A 21,107-nucleotide genomic window follows, 5' to 3' on the forward strand; every position below is an offset into this window, starting at 1 on the left:
TATATACAAAATATGCTTTAGGGCTTGTCGAACTTGTTCATGTCTTTTCGGACTCGTTTATCGGCTATATTTACGGTAAAGTCTAATCATATAATCGAGCACTCCAACGTTTTCTTCTTAAACTTGACTAAACCTAGTTTTGCGTCAACTGATATCTTCTCACACACAGGGGCGGATTAAGCCCTTCTGTGGCCCTAAGCACTGAAGATTTTGGTGCCCCCTCTTGTGTAATTTAATTATAAAAACAACAAGAGAGCAGTGCTTAAATATATGAACACGTCACAAGGTGTCGCTATTTTTTATTCTGACACATAAAAAACGAATCTCTTGAAGTCCACAGAAATTTTTGAAATAAGTAAAAGCAATAGCCTTCTGGCAAAAAAATCAATCTTTCACCGCTGAAAATTTCAAAGCAATTGGTCCAGTATTCGAAGAGAAAAGCGATTTCATCATGACGAAAGAGCATAATAATACTAACAAGAACAACAGAATATTGAAACGATCCTTATGTACACTGACGTCCAATAAACCACATAAGAAACTAGAAATAAAACAACTTTTACGATAATTTCTAGGTTTTTTAACTGTTATATATAGCCGATATATATATAGTTTATTTATTTATAGTTTACTGCCGATATGATATATCGGCAAACACGCAATATCGGGCCGATATATCGGTTGATCTCTAATCCTGAGGGAGTGTGACAATGAAGATTCATGTCTCAAGTCTCAACGTGAATTGAAATAGCAAATGATACAAGTCACAACTGTAGTTTGAAATTTTACCGATACCCCGTAGTCTACCTCAGGTTCAAGGTTGCTAGGTTGAAGGACCGCAAAAACTTTTGACGAGGTCTCGCTGGCCGCAAGTCGGAGAAAACCCAAAAATGATCGTAATTTCGCGAGTTTACTTACTTTAAATTTAATAAACAACGAGAGTTTACCGTTCTAATCAGACTATTATTATGTTGCATGGGTGGCGTTCTTGTAATGAAGCCTTCAGTCATCTTAAAGTTAATTCCCGAGAATAACCGTTGTATTTTGCGCATCCCGCGTTTAATGTCGCTTCAAATTATATTTTTTCGTGACAGATATGATATGAAATCAAACCAGACACTGTGTGATGGGCGGGGAAATACGTTTCCGCCGTTTTTTTCATTATGTCACCTTTCTTGTGACACTCATTATATTACGAATTGTTATATTGAGTAATTTAAAAACTTGCAGCGTGAGCAAGCTTAGTGCTATCGTCAAATACCAACCAAGTCCGTCTAAGTTGGTATTTCGGGACCTAGCTAAAAAAAAATGGATTGCGCGGCGTTAAGTCGGCTCTGCGTTTCGTCACTACTGTCACATGGCCGACGCTTGAAGAGCAGTGTTTTTACTAAAACAAAAGCACAAAGCGTTAGAAAAAGGGTTTGAATCTCGGGATCCCAACCCCAATTGGAATAGCTAAAAAAGCTCAAAAACGTTCCTCCGTTAGATACAAATACACGCCAAATATTGGTCCAATTGGTAAAAAGAAAAGAAATTTTTTTAAAACAAAAATGCAGCAAAAGGAGAATACTAGAAAGAAAAAACAACAACAATTTAAGAAAACGACTCATAGGCCCATTTCGTGTCCAATAAATAAGTTTCAGTTCAGTGTTTATTTTTAGTAAAAACGGTTAATATGATACTTGAAGACGAAAAGTAAGCGAACATTTTAAAGTTTGAGTAGTCTGGTGAACTCGTAAGTTTTTAATGAACACCGATAAACTACATAAAAATCTGCTCTAAAATTTGTGGGGTGCCCCTCTTTGCTTGGTGCCCTAATCACGTGCTTATATTGTTTAATGGTTAATCCGGCGCTGCTCACACACATGTAATGTATTTATCACTCATCGCGTTGGCGATCGCTTGTCCATGCTTCAACAAGTTATATAAAAATTTTAGTCGTCGATATTGTCTGTCTATAGCTATGCCGAACCGTGTAGAAAATTCGAAAAGGTAGAAGAGGATTGGGATTAGAGTTCACTCAAGATGTATTTTTATGGTAATAGAGGAAGAAAAAATTGTTGGGTGCATCTCCGAAACTCATTATCGTAATAAAACTTTCTGACCCGAACTATTTTGATGATATGATGTATAAAACACCCGTATTTTTCGGCCATGCTGCCATTCACCGACATAAACTAGTTTTTGTGTTCAACATATCTGGGTTCCAGTGGCGTATCTAGGGTATGGCACGTGCCATGGGCGCCGTTTGGGCGGGGGCGCAAAAACGCGAAAAGTTCTAATCATATAATGTTTAAATAAAACTTGAAAATAATTAAAACTCGTATTTTTAATTAAATAATAACGAATTCAACAAAAGTTGATAAAAATTGTCAGCCAACAATCAATGCCGTTTGTTCCGTCACTTAGCGCAATTGAAGGTGACGTCATAATTCAACATGAAAGAACTTAAATTGATACGGTACTGAGAATCACTTCGAGCAGATAGTGATTCAAATGTTGGTTATTTTCTTGGCTTAATGAAATTCCTTGCCTTCTTTGATCCTGTGCTGCGAGAGCATCTCGGTTTCATTGAAAGTCAACCACATTCAACCTCTTATCTTTCTCCAGGCGTTCAAGATGAATTTAATCGCCTTTTATGGCATCCCATGTTCTCAAAAGCCTAACAAAAAAAATTAAAGTCAAACCCTATGATCTTATATTTGACTCAACTCCTGGCCAGGCGCATCGAGAGCAGGTTTCAGAAGTTGTGAGATATGTTGATATGTACTTTGACGAGAAAACAGTGTGTGTCACAAAGAGTCTTTTCAAGTAACAAAACAGCTTGTTTTGACGATTATATTCTTTATGTAACAGAATTTATTGTGAGACACGTGTAGACTAAATTATATTATAATCTAACAAGTATAAATTTCATAATTACTCGATCGTTTAATAGGCCTATAATTTATTAATAATTAGAAAAATGTCAACTAAACGCAGAAAAGTTGATGCTAAGCGCAAAGGGATCAATGGCGCGGGAAATATTCAAATTGAATTTTTTGAGATGCAATGCAATGAGGAAATAAGTCTATATTCTATTCGAAAAATGTATCACTGCTTGATTTGTATTATATAAAGTATCATTAGTTCGGTTTTAAACTCTCTAAAAATATGTGCAGCCCGCCAATGACTTGCAACCCCTAATTTTGGCCCGCGAGCGACAAAAGGTAGCCGACCCCTGGTTTACAGTGATGATCTTGACGGCAAGAAATTATATGCAGAAATTATTGATTGCAAAATGTTGATTTCAAGTCGTACCAGCGTCAAGTTATTGCGACCTGAAGATCTTCTTACCTTCATAGTCGAATATGGGGATGAAAGTGTATTTCCCAATCTCCGGATAGCTTTGCAAATTTTGCTGACAGTGACAGTATCCATAGCAAGTTGCGATCGACCGTTTAGTAAACTAAAATTAGTTCTGTCACATCTTCAATCCTAAATAGGCCAGAAAAGGTTGTGTGATCTAGCTTCATCTATCAAGTATAGAGAGGGGCGAAACAAAGAAAACAAATTTTAATGACATCATTGACGAATTTGAGTCAAGAAAGGCACGAAAAGTACTAATCTTAAATCTTGTTTTTGCCCGATCGTCCACTGATTATTGTGCCGTTAATAAATTGCTCATTATGTAATTAAATTGCGTGGTTGAGAGCAATCAATTTCATATAAACTATAAAAAAAGAAACAAGCGAAGTAGGGAGCGCATTTTTAAACCTTTGCCATGGGCGCCATTTTACCTAGATACGCCACTGCTGGGTTCACCCACGGAATGCATCACCACGGGATGTGTCTGTGTCGGTTTCATTAAACATCACTAGTGGACACTAGAGATGACCATAAATTAGTCTATTCTATCATTTTGCTTCAGATATACCTATCTGTCATTACAATATGTATGGTGAAAACTTTCGACAAAGTGCTGTCCTACTAACTCCGACTCTGGTATCAAACAATGCCGTGAAATGAGTGAAAACTATTCTGTATTTCTATTTAAGTTTTGTGATAATACGACAGAACTCATTTTCGAAGACATGAGCGCAGACATAACTAGGAACGTCGAAATGTCCTCATTGTTTACGGTTGACATCTGAGTGACTTTAACACATATATTTAAAAATATATGGAACAACAAAACAAGTGTGATCTGTTTTTGTTTAGTATACTTTTTTTTCAATTTAATATGGGTGGGATGAACTACTTGAAATGCAAAATAGGAACAAATTTTTGAAATTAAAATAATAAAAGTAAAATACCATGACGATGAAAAATTGAACAAACGAGTTATTGTCTTGTATCTCAGAAAAACAAAACATAATATTGAAATAACACTTACTAAATGTTCACGCTCACAGTGCTTTTTATTACATACTGCACGAAGCTTCATGCATTTGATGACGAGGGAATTTTTGAATTTTGTAAACGAAAGACGATGCTGTAAACGCAGTTTCAGTTCCAACTACTTAAATAAATATTACACAGTCAAAACAAAAATTCACGGTTGCAAATAATAACGTGAAGATATTGAACAAACTGTGAGTTTAGTTAAGGCCAAATCTTTTTGTGGATTGATCGCTTAACAGGAGTGCCTCATTAGCGAACTATATCTGAATATTTTGATACTGGGTTCCACTTGGCTGTGAAATATCAACGAATGGCAGAAATAAACCACGTTTCTTTTCCTTAAAAAACGACATAATTGATAGCTGTTATGATGACTTGGAGACTAAATTAGTGTTTAAAACAAACAGGCAAGGTTGATTGATATGAGCATTAAATTGATGATGCCAAAGAGCCAATTTCGGTGTGTGAATTCGCTTTGAGGTTTAGCCTATTTGAAGTAACTTTGCTGAACACTGCGCGTGTTTTCGTATATGCAGTGCGCACATATTACGCAACCAAGTATTTTCTCTGGGTCGTAATTTTAAAGAACTTAAATATAAAGACAATTAGTTGGAATGGCGATAGCTTGGGAAAATGTTGAATGAAAGAAAATAGGTGGAAAATATATAAAATAATTGTTACGAGTAAAAGAAGACACAAGTTTGATACATCGATATAAATATTTTCCACATTTCCAATTAAATTCAAATCACCAGAATATTGTTGTGAGACGAGATATGGCCACATATATTCCATGCTCGCGCCATGGCCGATTGTGATCCATACTTGAAAAATTTAGATACAAGTACATGTATCAAACAACGGTGCCGTATGCAATCGCGTTCGCTCAGCCTCGCATGTCTTAAGCGGCTCACATCCTTAGATTTGCAAATTAATACATGATTTTCAGACCATGTCTTCTTGTAGAAAAGGTTCGTTATCTTGGCATTCTATGTTTCCATTTGTTTCGTTTCCGTTTGAGTTGGGTACCGGAGAAGAATCTGTAATCATTGAATTGTTATTTCTGTTTATCGGTTCGTAGTATATTCGCTTCTTTTTCGCATCCAGCAATATCCCATTTCCGTTACAAGTTTCGCCTTTCAGTTGTTTTGAATCCGATACATTGCTGTTTTTCCGTACTATTGAATTTGCTCTACTGTCAAGTTCTAGACGAACTGAATTGGGTGAATTGTGACAGGGATCTTGTATAGTAATATCCGCGCCAGTGGTAGAATGTCGTGAAAAAAACGTCACTTGAGTAGTTTGGTTAGCACTGTTTATTGTTGAGCCTTTCCGTAAATTGCAAGCTCCCTTTGGAAGGTCTTTTCTGGTTCTCCAATCTCGCCAAGCTTTGCGCACTTCTGTTTGAACTTCGCCATTCAAAAAACAGTAAAGTACGGAAACGAAAGTACCCTGTGAAACAAAACAAAAAATACATAAAAATAGTGGTAAATTCCCGATTACATATTGTTTTGATCCGTATTTTTTGCTATTTTGCAAATTCGACAAATTTGAGATGTACTTGAAACACTGACTCCGCAATGCTGCCACTCCGATTATTTTTAAAAATAAAACCTTTCGAAAAATCCGCAATTCTGCGTAAATTCTCACTGAGTAATACTTATTTCAGTACAATAAAAATTGATCAAATATACTTTAGATTAACTATCTTATATTAATCACACATCGAGGAAAAGTCGCGGTTTCAACCTTGTTTATGTTAACACCAAAAATTTATACGGCAATTTTAAAGTAATGAACAAAAAGTCAAATCCCGCCCACAATTAATCATGTTTCGATTGTTGTGACGATATGTTTGTAAACATCGACTAAACGTAATTCGTGCCGAAATTTTGCGATTTCCATTGCCTAGGAAAGCATTTGGAGACTGTCGCGGGCCTCTACAAAACTTATATTTAGAATCTTGCCGCCGATGAACGTATGATAACTCTCACCGGATTCACAAGTCCGTGCGAGTACAAACATAAAATAATTATCATCGTTATTGTGGCACAAATTTGTGATTTCGAGAGAATAAACACCAACGTAAAGGCATTTACGGTCTGAATAACAAGTCACGATGATGAAAACAATCAGCGATTTTAGCAAAAGACAATTGCACGCGTTATTGGCGACTTTTTCAGTTTTCAAAAAAAATAGAAAAAGGAATTTTATTTTCTAGTAAATTTTACCGTTTATTTTATATTTGGTATCTAATGGTTTCTCAATAGAATTTTATATGTGGGAAGTATCACAGCGTGAAAACTTTGCAGCATTCAATATCTTTTTTTTTCTAGTAAAATCACGCCCGATTTCAAAACCTCGCTGACGGCAATTTGGCGCAGCTTTCTCAATTTATTTTATATCAGTCATTCAATTTTGCGGCCATTAAAGTACTACATGCTATTTATTTACTATTTGAGCATATCCTTGGATCGCGAGATTTTACAAAATCTTTCTTTTAAATTTGGGTCGCTTCAAAAGTTGGGAACCACTGGGTTAGAGTAAGCATGTGGAATTGGCCTTCAAACTGCCAAGTTTCTGTTAATTTATTTTGTGGCTTTCGATTGTATAACTGATGCGCGTTATGAACTAAATATAACCTTTTATCTATCAACAAAGTAATCGCTATACACCACTTAAAAATTAAGATTAAGGCTTATTAGGGAGAAACACTAGAAGCGGTAGATGCATTGATAACAGCATACTATTTTGGCAATTTATATTATTATCCGATTGGAATCTAGAATTACATGAAGAATACGAATGTTCTTAATAATAAGTCTTACTAACGTACCTGAATTGAACTCAAAAACATTTCGAATGCAAGTTTCAAATGTATAGTAGGTCCATGCTTGTCAGCGAATTCATCAGTGAGTGCGAGAAATACTATGTAATGCATTCCGAGTAGAGGAATGAGGGCTAGCGTCGACTTAGCGAGTCTCAGCTTCATATCCGTGTGTGCCATGTTATGAGCCTGCAGCTTTGATACAATTAGACGAACAATGTTCACGAAAATGAAGCAATTGATCTGTAATGTATAAATAGAAAATATTGAATATATTTACTTTGAACAGAACGCGAGATACCATAAAGGCTTGTTTGATCCATAATAAAGAAGATAAAAATATAAATCCCCGCGTTTGTTTGTATATATTAAACTTTATACAAGCCGCGCAAATTTCCTATGACGAATTTCTGCTGTTGCTCGGAGTTAATCTAAGGAAGGAAAAACGCGACATCTCTAACACTTCGATTGCACTTCTCAGGTCACAGTTCAATGTACATACTTTGCTGACCCTTAAGCGAAAATCATGGACATGCAATACAATGCTCTAAACAGAACCATAGATAATTAAAAAGACAACAAAAGAAATACATTAAACTGACCACGATAGAGATTATCGGTACTCGTATCGTCCACCAAATATGCATTTCATCGTTCATGTCAAAGCAGCCACTGTTTTCATAATTCATACGCAAAGCCACCCAAATTAATACAGATATCCAAGGAGCCCCTGAAAAGTAAGATTACTTATTGAATTATGGGTAAAATCAGACAATATAGTCTATTTCTAAATCGCAATGAAAGTCTTTTAAATAAATTACAAGCAATGAAGTTTTTCGAAATACGATGTCACGTGACGGTATAAAAGATAAATATTACATCACAGTCGTCTTTTAATTCGGGAAATAGGTATAAAAAATGTTTCTACGCTTCTGAGTATACGTAATCCAACTCAATAATTCAATTAGATGTTGAAATATGTCGACAGACAGGCCCAATGTGGTTTTCTGCCTTTACAATGTATTGTATAAACTCGAGAATTCCAAGATAAAGATTTACTTGACCGGAGTGGGAACGATAGATTTTATTTCCAATAAAATGAGAAAAGCAAGATTTAAGCCAATTGATTGCAAGTTCTTGGGCGCCCAAGCTCTTCATAAGTAGTTACCATGAGTAGCAATATGAAAATTTGTTCTTCAGTATAAGGCTTATTATAGTCCCACCCATCTGTCTCGTTTGGAAAAAGTATCATTATGAATTTCAAGGTTAGTTTCGATCTCATCCAATAAGGTGACTCAGTTTTGGAGGATAATCCCAAATACCTATAAATACTCCATTTCAAACTGTACAAATTTTGAGTATAGCAGGTAATTAATGGATCTTTTTTCTACACGATTTGAATATCTTAAATATATATAGGGAATTATTTTATAAGGATCAGTACGTTGAAATATTTTAAAACTGTAAAATATAGTTTTGGCAGATTCATGCATTGTTTTAGTGAAATATATCGGGCAGTCATTGTTCGCTCTGGTATTTCCGTCGTATTAAATCAGAAGTCAGAAAAGATGACGGAAGTCGAGCGGACATGGCACTGACTCTGTTGGGATTCTCATATCCGATTTTAGAACTCTTATCGTACCAAATTGTAGTAATTGCATTCATCTGCATTTTTAAAGTGACTTGAATGTTAACATAATATTTACATATTTGTTGCTTTCCACAATTTAGAAATATGCTAAATATCCTGCCGCATGTTTTCATTTATACAGGTGAATACGGATTTTATTATACTCCGCGCATTTTTTCTACTATATATATATATATATATATATAATACAGCACCTTTAATTATTGATCTTATTGATATATCGAAAAGTCCTTTGATGTCTTTTATATCTAATGAAATTGGACAGACATGGAAAAGCCATATTACTAGGAACTATCAATAACGTAATCAGGCCAATCAATAAAACGGATACTTGCAATATAACTTGTTGTGGTACCTTTAAAAATTAGATAAAATCATTTTTAACTTCTCTTGATAACAATGGACTAGTTTCCCCGCGAAAATTTGATTGAAAAGCTTACAGAGAAAAATACGTTTGGACTACACTGACATTTTGAATCAGATAAGTCTCCAGGAAACTCATTCCGATCAGTTCAATCAGCGGACGATTAAATCAGTAAAAAAGATGTCTGTGATGGTTCACGATTGCATTAGTTCTCTGTGGTTTTAAAAAGACACGCATACCGTCGCCGAAAACGTTGTACAGACTCCCATGTAAAGTCATTTTAACTGCAATGAAACTTATTCCACGGAACCTTAGGACTTTAGTGTTGGCAAAAACATGTATCCTCCGTTACTTGCAAAAACGGTGGCATTTTACAGCCCTTCCAGTGCGTATATAACGCAGGCTGGTTTCCCCTAATATTCATTGGCAATCTGCCTCAAATTTTTGGGGCTGACTCTCAAGAGTCGCACAGTGAAGTCGACTTGGGACCAATTGACTTTATGGAATAAGTAACCTCTAATGGATGAAGAGAAAAAAACTAAGAAAATTTAAAATTTGTAATTAACAATGGAAATGCCAGGTATCACAGTTTCGCATGCGGTTTATATGATCTTTGAAATTTAAATTTATTTATGACTTGTATCAACCCTATTAAAAGAGGTTTAGCATTTAAATTGAGTAAATTACTTTTTGGGAATTAATGGAAAAGTAACAATTTTAACATTTCTTTTGGGGCTCCTAGAATAATTGTCAACCTTTTCGAGGGTCCGCGACACCAAAAGTTTGAGAACCCCTGCTCTACCTGTATCCCCTGATTAGTTGGAAAGATCAACATACTCATAGAAATGCTGGTATTGAGAAAACGGATTTATTTTAATATTATATGTTTTCCATGAACTTAGGGAATCTCGCAATTGCAATTTTAACAATCTATCCGTTGCACAATATACTGATCTATTATAGTAGTTAAGTTTTTAGTTTTATCTAAAACCCGATGTAAGAAATCGAGATTCCTTTTCTTATGTGGAAAATATTCAAGGATTTCAATAATGCATGATATCGTTAAAAATATAACAACGAAACAAGAGGAGAAATTTTTATTTGGACAATATTTCACTAAAATAATTTTCAAAAAATAGGTACTCAAATTTCTCACTTATTGATTCAGTGGAAGAATATGCTCACTTTATCACTAGGATTCGGGTGCAGTCTTCTTTTTAAAGATTCAAAAGCTTTAGAGTTTCAACAAAAAATGAATATATACAAAATATGCTTTAGGGCTTCCATATACGAACTTGTTCATGTCTTTTCGGACTCGTTTATCGGCTATATTTACGGTAAAGACTAATCATATAATCGAGCATTCCAACGTTTTCTTCTTAAACTTGACTAAACCTAGTTTTGCGTCAACTGATATCTTCTCACACACATGTAATGTATTTATCACTCATCGCGTTGGCGATCGTTTGTCCATGCTTCAACAATATTCACTTGAAATATATATATATATTGTACAATCGTACAAAGAATTTTAGTCGTCGATATTGTCTGTCTATAGCTATGCCGAACATTGTAGGAAATTCAAAAAGGTAGAAGATGCTTGGGATTAGAGTTCACTCAAGATGTATTTTTATGGTAATAGAGGAAGAAAAAATTGTTGGGTGCATCTCCGAAACTCATTATCGTAATAAAACTTTCTGACCCGAACTATTTTGATGATATGATGTATAAAACACCCGTATTTTTCTGCCATGCTGCCATTCACCGACATAAACTAGTTTTTGTGTTCAACATATCTGGGTTCCAGTGGCGTATCTAGGATATGGCACGTGCCATGGGCGCCGTTTGGGCGGGGCGCAAAAACGCGAAAAGTTTTAATCATATAATGTTTAAATAAAACTTGAAAATAATTAAAATTCGTATTTTTAATTAAATAATAACAAATTCAGCAAAAGTCGATAAAAATTGTCAGCCAACAATCAATGCCGTTTGTTCCGTCACTTAGCGCAATTGACGGTGACGTCATAATTCAACATGAAAGAACTTAAATTGATACGGTACTGGGAATCACTTCAAGCAGATAGTGATTCAATTTTGGTTATTTTCTTGGCCTAATGAAATTCCTTGCCGTCTTTGATCCTGTGTTGCGAGAGCTTCTCGGTTTCATTGAAAGTCATCCACATTCAACCTCTTACCTTTCTCCAGGCGTTCAAGATGAATTTAATCGCCTTTTATGGCATCCCATGTTCTCAAAAGCCTAACAAAAAAATTAAAGTCAAGCCCTATGATCTTATATTTGACTCAACTCCTGGCCAGGCGCATCGAGAGCGGGTTTCAGAAGTTGTGAGATATGTTGATATAGACTTTGACGAGAAAACAGTGTGTGTCACAAAGAGTCTTTTCAAGTAACAAAACAGCTTGTTTTGACGATTATATTCTTTATGTAACAGAATTTATTGTGAGACACGTGTAGACTAAATTATATTATAATCTAACAAGTATAAATTTCATAATTACTCGATCGTTTAATAGGCCTATAATTTATTAATAATTAGAAAAATGTCAACTAAACGCAGAAAAGTTGATGCTAAGCGCAAAGGGATCAATGGCGCCGGAAATATTCAAATTGAATTTTTTGAGATGCAATGCAATGAGGAAATAAGTCTATATTCTATTCGAAAGATGTATCACTGCTTGATGGTCAGGCAAACTTGTAGCACTTTAGTGCGTATGCACAGTAATGGTCGAAAGCCTTTGCTCGTAGAGCAAAAATAATGTGACGAAGTCTAGTGGCTGAGGCCCTATGAATTACCATTTCCCAGAAAACTGGCGGGCCGATCGGGACGAAACTTGGCATGTAGCGGGAGGTAGTTACCAAACAAACACAGAAAATTTTTGGGAGCGATCGGGCCAAAGGAAGTGGGCCAAAACGGGATTTTAGTGGCCCGGAGCTGCTTATTGGTCAATCGGCTGTCAGTCAAGTCACGCAAGAGTGAGTTTGGGGTTTAGAGGCCGTTTGCCTCTGTTTCCGGGGCCAGAAAACGTTTGCCCGAGTATTGGGAATTTTTTCAAGTGTTTTTGGCGGTGGGGGCCGTGCCCCCACGCCTCTGTGGTGAGAAAACTCGTGCAAAGCCACGCCCACTCAGGTTCTATTGTTTTTTGGCAATTCTGGGGCATGTGAATGGGATTTTGGGCAAAGTATTGCCTAATTCTCGAAGAATATAACTAATTGTAATTTTCTTTACCCAATAATCGGTGCTTCCCCCTCCCAATCGCCCTCCAGTGGCGTAAGCAGGTTGCGTACCTAAAATTGAAGCTATCGAGAAATAAAATAGATAGGCATGGTTGGAAAAATTAGTTTAACATTTTTTTGAAGAAATTTTTTTTCTCCTACTCCCCAGTCACGCTTTAGTGATTTTGGCTTGTTGCAGGATTCTGAAGGGACTTTTTAAGAAAGTAAAGGCATGGGCATGTTTAGAAAAATTATTTGAAGCCATTTCAGAAGAAATTTTTTTTCTGCAGTACCTCAGTCACGCTCCAGTGATTTTACGTTATATCTCGAGAATGGTAAAAGGTAGAGATGTCATATTTGGGTCATACAAAGTAGCTGAGGTCTAGTTTGTGTCAAAAAATTTTCGTCACGGTTGAGTGATCACGGACCTTAAAATTGGAAAAATTCGACTCCGGTTAGGGGTGATCAGTTCATTACTGGTATTTGTACTTCTTAATGGACTAGAGGGGTCGGGGGCAGAGCGCCGGACGAATTTCCGACATTCGTCCGGCGCAACGACCCGGGTCATTCAACAAACTTCAAACAAACATCTGCTTCTTAATTTACTAAAAATATTTCCATACATTTCCCCTCGCGGGTAGCGTAGCGACCTCCCCTGGATTTGTATTATAAAAAGTATCCTTAGTTTGGTTTTAAACTTTCTAAAAATATGTGCAGCCCGCCAATGACTTGCAACCCCTAATTTTGGCCCGCGAGCGACAAAAGGTAGCCGACCCCTGGTTTACAGTGATGATCTTGAAGGCAAGCAATTATATGCAGAAATTATTGATTGCAAAATGTTGATTTCAAGTCGTACCAGCGTCAAGTTATTGCGACCTGAAGATCTTCCTACCTTCATAGTCGAATATGGGGATGAAAGTGTATTTCCCAATCTCCGGATAGCTTTGCAAATTTTGCTGACAGTGACAGTATCCATAGCAAGTTGCGATCGACCGTTTAGTAAACTAAAATTAATTCTGTCACATCTTCAATCCTAAATAGGCCAGGAAAGGTTGTGTGATCTAGCTTCATATATCAAGTATAGAGAGGGGCGAAACAAAGAAAACAAATTTTAATGACATCATTGACGAATTTGAGTCAAGAAAGGCACGAAAAGTACTATCTAAATCTTGTTTTTGCCCGATCGTCCACTGTTTATTGTACCGTTAATAAATTGCTCATTATGTAATTAAATTGCGTGGTTGAGAGCAATCAATTTCATATAAACTATAAAAAAAAGAAACAAGCGACTACTGCTGGGTTCACCCACGGAATGCATCACCACGGGATGTGTCTGTGTCGGTTTCATAAAACATCACTAGTGGACACTAGAGATGACCATAAATTAGTCCATTATATCATTTTGCTTCAGATATATCTATCTGTCATTACAATATGTATGGTAAAAACTTTTGGCAAAGTGCTGTCCTACTAACTCCGACTCTGGTATCAAACAATGCCGTGAAATGAGTGAAAACTATTCTGTATTTCTATTTAAGTTTTGTGATAATACGACAGAACTCATTTTCGCAGACATGAGCGTAGACATAACTAGGAACGTCGAAATGTCCTCATTGTTTACGGTTGACATCTGAGTGACTTTAACACATATATTTAAAAATATATGGAACAACAAAACAAGTGTGATCTGTTTTTGTTTAGTATACTTTTTTTCAATTTAATATGGGTGGGATGAACTACTTGAAATGCAAAATAGGAACAAATTTTTGAAATTAAAATAATAAAAGTAAAATACCATGACGATGAAAAATTGAACAAACGAGTTATTGTCTTGTATCCCAGAAAAACAAAACATAATATTGAAATAACACTTACTAAATGTTCACGCTCACAGTGCTTTTTCTTACAAACTGCATGAAGCTTCATGCATTTGATGAGGAGGGAATTTTTGAATTTTGTAAACAAAAGACGATGCTGTAAACGCAGTTTCAGTTCCAACTACTTAAATAAATATTATACAGGCAAAACAAAAATTCACGGTTGCAAATAATAACGTGAAGATATGGAACAAACTGTGAGTTTAGTTAAGGCCAAATCTTTTTGTGGATTGGTCGCTTAACAGGAGTGCCTCATTAGCGAACTATATCTGAATAGTTTGATACTGGGTTCCACTTGGCTGTGAAATATCAACGAATGGCAGAAATAAACCACGTTTCTTTTCCTTAAAAACGACATAATTGATAGCTGTTATGTTGACTTGGAGACCAAATTAGTGTTCAAAACAAACAGGCAAGGTTGATTGATATGAGCATTAAATTGATGATGCCAAAGAGCCAATTTCGGTGTGTGAATTCGCTTTGAGGTTTAGCCTATTTGAAGTAACTTTGCTGAACACTGCGCGTGCTTTCGTATATGCAGTGCGCACATATTACGCAACCAAGTATTTTCTCTGGGTCGTAATTTTAAAGAACTTAAATATAAAGACAATTAGTTGGAATGGCGATAGCTTGGGAAAATGTTGAATGAAAGAAAATAGGTGGAAAATATATAAAATAATTGTTACGAGTAAAAGAAGACACACGTTTGATACATCGATATAAATATTTTCCACATTTGCAATTGAATTCAAATCCGGAATATTGTTGTGAGACGAGATATGGCCACATATATTCCATGCTCGCGCCATGGCCGATTGTGATCCATACTTGAAAAATTTACATACAAGTACATGTATCAAACAACGGTGCCGTATGCAATCGCGTTTGCTCAGCCTCGCATGTCTTAGGCGGCTCACATTCTTAGATTTGCAAATTAATACATGATTTTCAGACCATGTCTTCTTGTAGAAAAGGTTCGTTATCTTTGCATTCTAGGTTGCCATTTGTTTCGTTTCCGTTTGAGTTAGGTACCGGAGAAGAATCTGTAATCATCGAATTGTTATTTCTGTTTATCGGTTCGTAGTATATTTGCTTCTTTTTTGCATCCAGCATTATCCCATTTCCGTTACAAGTTTCGCCTTTCAGTTGTTTTGAATCCGATACATTGCTGTTTTTCCGTGCTATTGAATTTGCTCTACTGTCAAGTTCTAGGCGAACTGAATTGGGTGAATTGTGACAGGGATCTTGTATAGTAATATCCGCGCCAGTGGTAGAATGCCGTGAAAAAAACGTCACTTGTGTAGTTTGGTTAGCACTGTTTATTGTTGAGCCTTTCCGTAAATTGCAAGCTCCCTTCGGAAGGTCTTTTCTGGTTCTCCAATCTCGCCAAGCTTTGCGCACTTCTGTTTGAACTTCGCCATTCAAAAAACAGTAAAGTACGGAAACGAAAGTACCCTGTGAATTAAAACAAAAAATACATAAAAATAGTGGTAAATTCCCGATTACATATTGTTTTGATCCGTATTTTTTGCTATTTTGCAAATTCGACAAATTTGAGATGTACTTGAAACACTGACTCCGCAATGCTGTCACTCCGATTATTTTTAAAAATAAAATCTTTCGAAAAATCCGCAATTCTGCCGTAAATTCTCACTGAGTAATACTTATTTCAGTACAATAAAAATTGATCAAATATACCTTAGATTAACTATCTTATATTAATCACACATCGAGGAAAAGTCGCGTTTTCAACCTTGTTTATGTTAACACGAAAAATTTATACGGCAATTTTAAAGTAATGAACAAAAAGGCAAATCCCGCCCACAATTAATCATGTTTCGATTGTTGTGACGATATGTTTGTAAACATCGACTAAACGTAATTTGTGCCGAAATTTTGCGATTTCCAATGCCTAGGAAAGCATTTGGAGACTGTCGCGGGCCTCTACAAAACTTATATTAATTACGGTTTTATTTTCAGTATTTTATATTGCCGCCTTTCAATCAAAAAATTTCGGTCGCGGATTTACTACTTCATTTGTCTTTAGAATCTTGCCGCCGATGAACGTATGATAACTCTCACCGGATTCACAAGTCCGTGCGAGTACAAACATAAAATAATTATCATCGTTATTGTGGCACAAATTTGTGATTTCGAGAGAATAAACACCAACGTAAAGGCATTTACGGTCTGAATAACACGTCACGATGATGAAAACAATCAGCGATTTTAGCAAAAGACAATTGCACGCGTTATTGGCGACTTTTTCAGTTTCAAAAAAAATAGAAAAAGGAATTTTATTTTCTAGTAAATTTTACCGTTTATTTTATATTTGGTATCTAATGAATCCTCAATAGAATTGTATATGTGGGAAGTATCACAGCGTGAAAACTTTGCAGCATTCAATATCTTTTTTCTAGTAAAATCACGCCACGATTTCAAAACCTCGCTGACGGCAATTTAGCGCAGCTTTCTCAATTTGTTTTATATCAGCCCTTCAATTTTGCGGCCATTAAAGTACTACATGATATTTATTTACTATTTGAGCATATCCTTGGATCGCGAGATTTTACAAAATCTTTTTTTTAAATTTGGGTCGCTTCAAAAGTTGGGAACCACTGGGTTAGAGTAAGCATGTGGAATTGGCCTTCAAACTGCCAAGATTCTGTTAATTTATTTTGTGGCTTTCGATTGTATAACTGATGCGCGTTATGAACTAAATATAACCTTTTATCTATCAACCAAGTAATCGCGATACACCACTTAAAAATTAAGATTAAGGCTTATTACGGAGAAACACTAGAAGCGGTAGATGCATTGATAACAGCATACTATTTTGGCAATTTATATTATTATCCGATTGGAATCTAGAATTACCTGAAGAATACGAATGTTCTTAATAATAAGTCTTACTAACGTACCTGAATTGAACTCAAAAACATTTCGAATGCAAGTTTCAAATGTATAGTAGGTCCATGCTTGTCAGCGAATTCATCAGTGAGTGCGAGAAATACTATGTAATGCATTCCGAGTAGAGGAATGAGGGCTAGCGTCGACTTAGCGAGTCTCAGCTTCATATCCGTGTGTGCCATGTTATGAGCCTGCAGCTTTGATACAATTAGACGAACAATGTTCACGAAAATGAAGCAATTGATCTGTAATGTATAAATAGAAAATATTGAATATATTTACTTTGAACAGAACGCGAGATACCATAAAGGCTTGTTTGATCCATAATAAAGAAGATAAAAATATAAATCCTCGCGTTTGTTTGTATATATTAAATTTTATACAAGCCGCGCAAATTTCCTATGACGAATTGCTGCTGTTGCTCGGAGTCAATCTAGAAAAAGAAAAACGCGACATCTCTAACACTTCGATTGCACTTCTCAGGTCACAGTGTAATGTACATACTTTGCTGACCCTTAAGCGAAAATCATGGACATGCAATACAATGCTCTAAACAGAACCATAGATAATTAAAAAGACAACAAAAGAAATACATTAAACTGACCACGATAGAGATTATTATCGGTACTCGTATCGTCCACCAAATATGCATTTCATCGTTCATGTCAAAGCAGCCACTGTTTTCATAATTCATACGCAAAGCCACCCATATTAATACAGATATCCAAGGAGCCCCTGAAAAGTAAGGTTACTTATGGAATTATGGGTAAAATCAGACCATATAGTCTATTTCTGAATCGCAATGGAAGTCTTTTAAATAAATTAGAAGCAATAAAGTTTTTTCGAAATACGATGTCACGTGACGGTATAAAAGATAAATATCATCACAGTCGTCTTTTAATTTGGGAAATAGGTATAAAAAATGTTTCTACGCTTCTGAGTATACGTAATTCAACTCAATAATTCAATTAGATGTTGAAATATGTCGACAGACAGGCCCAATGCGATTTTCTGCCTTTACAATGTATTGTACATACTCGAGAATTCCAAGATAAAGATTTACTTGACCGGAGTGGGAACGATAGTCTCTATTTCCAATAAAATGAGAAAAGCAAGATTTAAGCCAATCGATTGCAAGTTCTTGGGCGCCCAAGCTCTTTATAAGTAGTTACCATGAGTAGCAATATGAAAATTTGTTCTTCAGTATAAGGCTTATTATAGTCCCACCCATCTGTCTCGTTTGGAAAAAGTATCATTATGAATTTCAAGGTTAGTTTCGATATTATCCAATAAGGTGACTCAGTTTTGGAGGATAATCCCGAAGACCTATAAATACTCCATTTCAAACTGTACAAATTTTGAGTATAGCAGGTAATTAATGGATCTTTTTTATACACGATTTGAATATCTTAAATATATATAGGGAATTTTTTTATAAGGATCAGTACGTTGAAATATTTCGAAACTGTACAAATATAGTTTTGGCAGATCCATGCGTTGTTTTAGTGAAATATATCGGGCAGTCATTGTTCGCTCTGGTATTTCCGTCGTATTAAATCAGAAGTCAGAAAAGATGACGAAAGTCGAGCGGACGTGGCACTGACTCTGCTGGGATTCTCATATCCGATTTTAGAACTCTTATCGTACCAAATTGTAGTAATTGCATTCATCTGCATTTTTAAAGTGACTTGAATGTTAACATAATATTTACATATTTGTTGCTTCCCACAATTTAGAAATATGCTAAATATCCTGCCGCATGTTTTCATTTATACAGGTGGATACGGATTTTATTATACTCCGCGCATTTTTTCTACTATATATATATATATATATATATATATATAATACAGCACCTTTAATTATTGATCTTATTGATATATCGAAAAGACCTTTGATGTCTTTTATATCTAATGAAATTGGACAGACATGGAAAAGCCATATTACTAGGAACTATCAATAACGTAATCAGGCCAATCAATAAAACGGATACTTGCAATATAACTTGTTGTGGTACCTTTAAAAATTAGATAAAATCATTTTTAACTTCTCTTGATAACAATGGACTAGTTTCCCCGCGAAAATTTGATTGAAAAGCTTACAGAGAAAAATACGTTTGGACTACACTGACATTTTGAATCAGATAAGTCTCCAGGAAACTCATTCCGATCAGTTCAATCAGCGGACGATTAAATCAGTAAAAAAGATGTCTGTAATGGTTCACGATTGCATTAGTTCTCTGTGGTTTTAAAAAGACACGCATACCGTCGCCGAAAACGTTGTACAGACTCCCATGTAAAGTCATTTTAACTGCAATGAAACTTATTCCACGGAACCTTAGGACTTTAGTGTTGGCAAAAACATGTATCCTCCGTTACTTGCAAAAACGGTGGCATTTTACAGCCCTTCCAGTGCGTATATAACGCAGGCTGGTTTCCCCTAATATTCATTGGCAATCTGCCTCAAATTTTTGGGGCTGACTCTCAAGAGTCGCACAGTGAAGTCGACTTGGGACCAATTGACTTTATGGAATAAGTAACCTCTAATGGATGAAGAGAAAAAAACTAAGAAAATTTAAAATTTGTAATTAACAATGGAAATGCCAGGTATCACAGTTTCGCATGCGGTTTATATGATCTTTGAAATTTAAATTTATTTATGACTTGTATCAACCCTATTAAAAGAGGTTTAGCATTTAAATTGAGTAAATTACTTTTTGGGAATTAATGGAAAAGTAACAATTTTAACATTTCTTTTGGGGCTCCTAGAATAATTGTCAACCTTTTCGAGGGTCCGCGACACCAAAAGTTTGAGAACCCCTGCTCTACCTGTATCCCCTGATTAGTTGGAAAGATCAACATACTCATAGAAATGCTGGTATTGAGAAAACGGATTTATTTTAATATTATATGTTTTCCATGAACTTAGGGAATCTCGCAATTGCAATTTTAACAATCTATCCGTTGCACAATATACTGATCTATTATAGTAGTTAAGTTTTTAGTTTTATCTAAAACCCGATGTAAGAAATCGAGATTCCTTTTCTTATGTGGAAAATATTCAAGGATTTCAATAATGCATGATATCGTTAAAAATATAACAACGAAACAAGAGGAGAAATTTTTATTTGGACAATATTTCACTAAAATAATTTTCAAAAAATTAGTACTCAAATTTCTCACTTATTGATTCAGTGGAAGAATATGCTCACTTTATCACTAGGATTCGGGTGCAGTCTTCTTTTTAAAGATTCAAAAGCTTTAGAGTTTCAACAAAAAATGAATATATACAAAATATGCTTTAGGGCTTCCATATACGAACTTGTTCATGTCTTTTCGGACTCGTTTATCGGCTATATTTACGGTAAAGACTAATCATATAATCGAGCATTCCAACGTTTTCTTCTTAAACTTGACTAAACCTAGTTTTGCGTCAACTGATATCTTCTCACACACATGTAATGTATTTATCACTCATCGCGTTGGCGATCGTTTGTCCATGCTTCAACAATATTCACTTGAAATATATATATATATTGTACAATCGTACAAAGAATTTTAGTCGTCGATATTGTCTGTCTATAGCTATGCCGAACATTGTAGGAAATTCAAAAAGGTAGAAGATGCTTGGGATTAGAGTTCACTCAAGATGTATTTTTATGGTAATAGAGGAAGAAAAAATTGTTGGGTGCATCTCCGAAACTCATTATCGTAATAAAACTTTCTGACCCGAACTATTTTGATGATATGATGTATAAAACACCCGTATTTTTCTGCCATGCTGCCATTCACCGACATAAACTAGTTTTTGTGTTCAACATATCTGGGTTCCAGTGGCGTATCTAGGATATGGCACGTGCCATG

The 21,107-nt window shown here is 35.5% G+C and overlaps 2 protein-coding genes across 2 annotated transcripts; both read right to left on the bottom strand.

Moving 5' to 3' along the window:
- Positions 1 to 4,035: 4,035 nt before the first annotated feature.
- LOC144417346 (vasoactive intestinal polypeptide receptor-like) lies at positions 4,036 to 8,086 on the bottom strand. Its single transcript, XM_078109748.1, has 3 exons — positions 7,813 to 8,086; positions 7,220 to 7,453; positions 4,036 to 5,835 (listed from the first exon to the last, which is right to left on the bottom strand). The coding sequence occupies exons 1-3, from the start codon at positions 7,897 to 7,899 to the stop codon at positions 5,329 to 5,331; spliced, it is 828 nt and encodes a 275-aa protein (XP_077965874.1). The 5' UTR covers positions 7,900 to 8,086; the 3' UTR covers positions 4,036 to 5,328.
- A 6,212-nt stretch (positions 8,087 to 14,298) lies between these two features.
- LOC144431981 (glucagon receptor-like) lies at positions 14,299 to 19,549 on the bottom strand. The gene is made up of 4 exons (XM_078119932.1): positions 19,510 to 19,549; positions 17,849 to 17,979; positions 17,256 to 17,489; positions 14,299 to 15,789 (listed from the first exon to the last, which is right to left on the bottom strand). Exons 1-4 carry the CDS (start codon positions 19,547 to 19,549, stop codon positions 15,283 to 15,285), a joined length of 912 nt encoding a protein of 303 aa, XP_077976058.1. The 3' UTR covers positions 14,299 to 15,282.
- Between the last annotated feature and the right edge of the window lie 1,558 nt (positions 19,550 to 21,107).

The sequence above is a fragment of the Styela clava genome, chromosome 2 (genome assembly GCF_964204865.1).
Source record: "Styela clava chromosome 2, kaStyClav1.hap1.2, whole genome shotgun sequence".
Taxonomy (NCBI): domain Eukaryota; kingdom Metazoa; phylum Chordata; class Ascidiacea; order Stolidobranchia; family Styelidae; genus Styela; species Styela clava.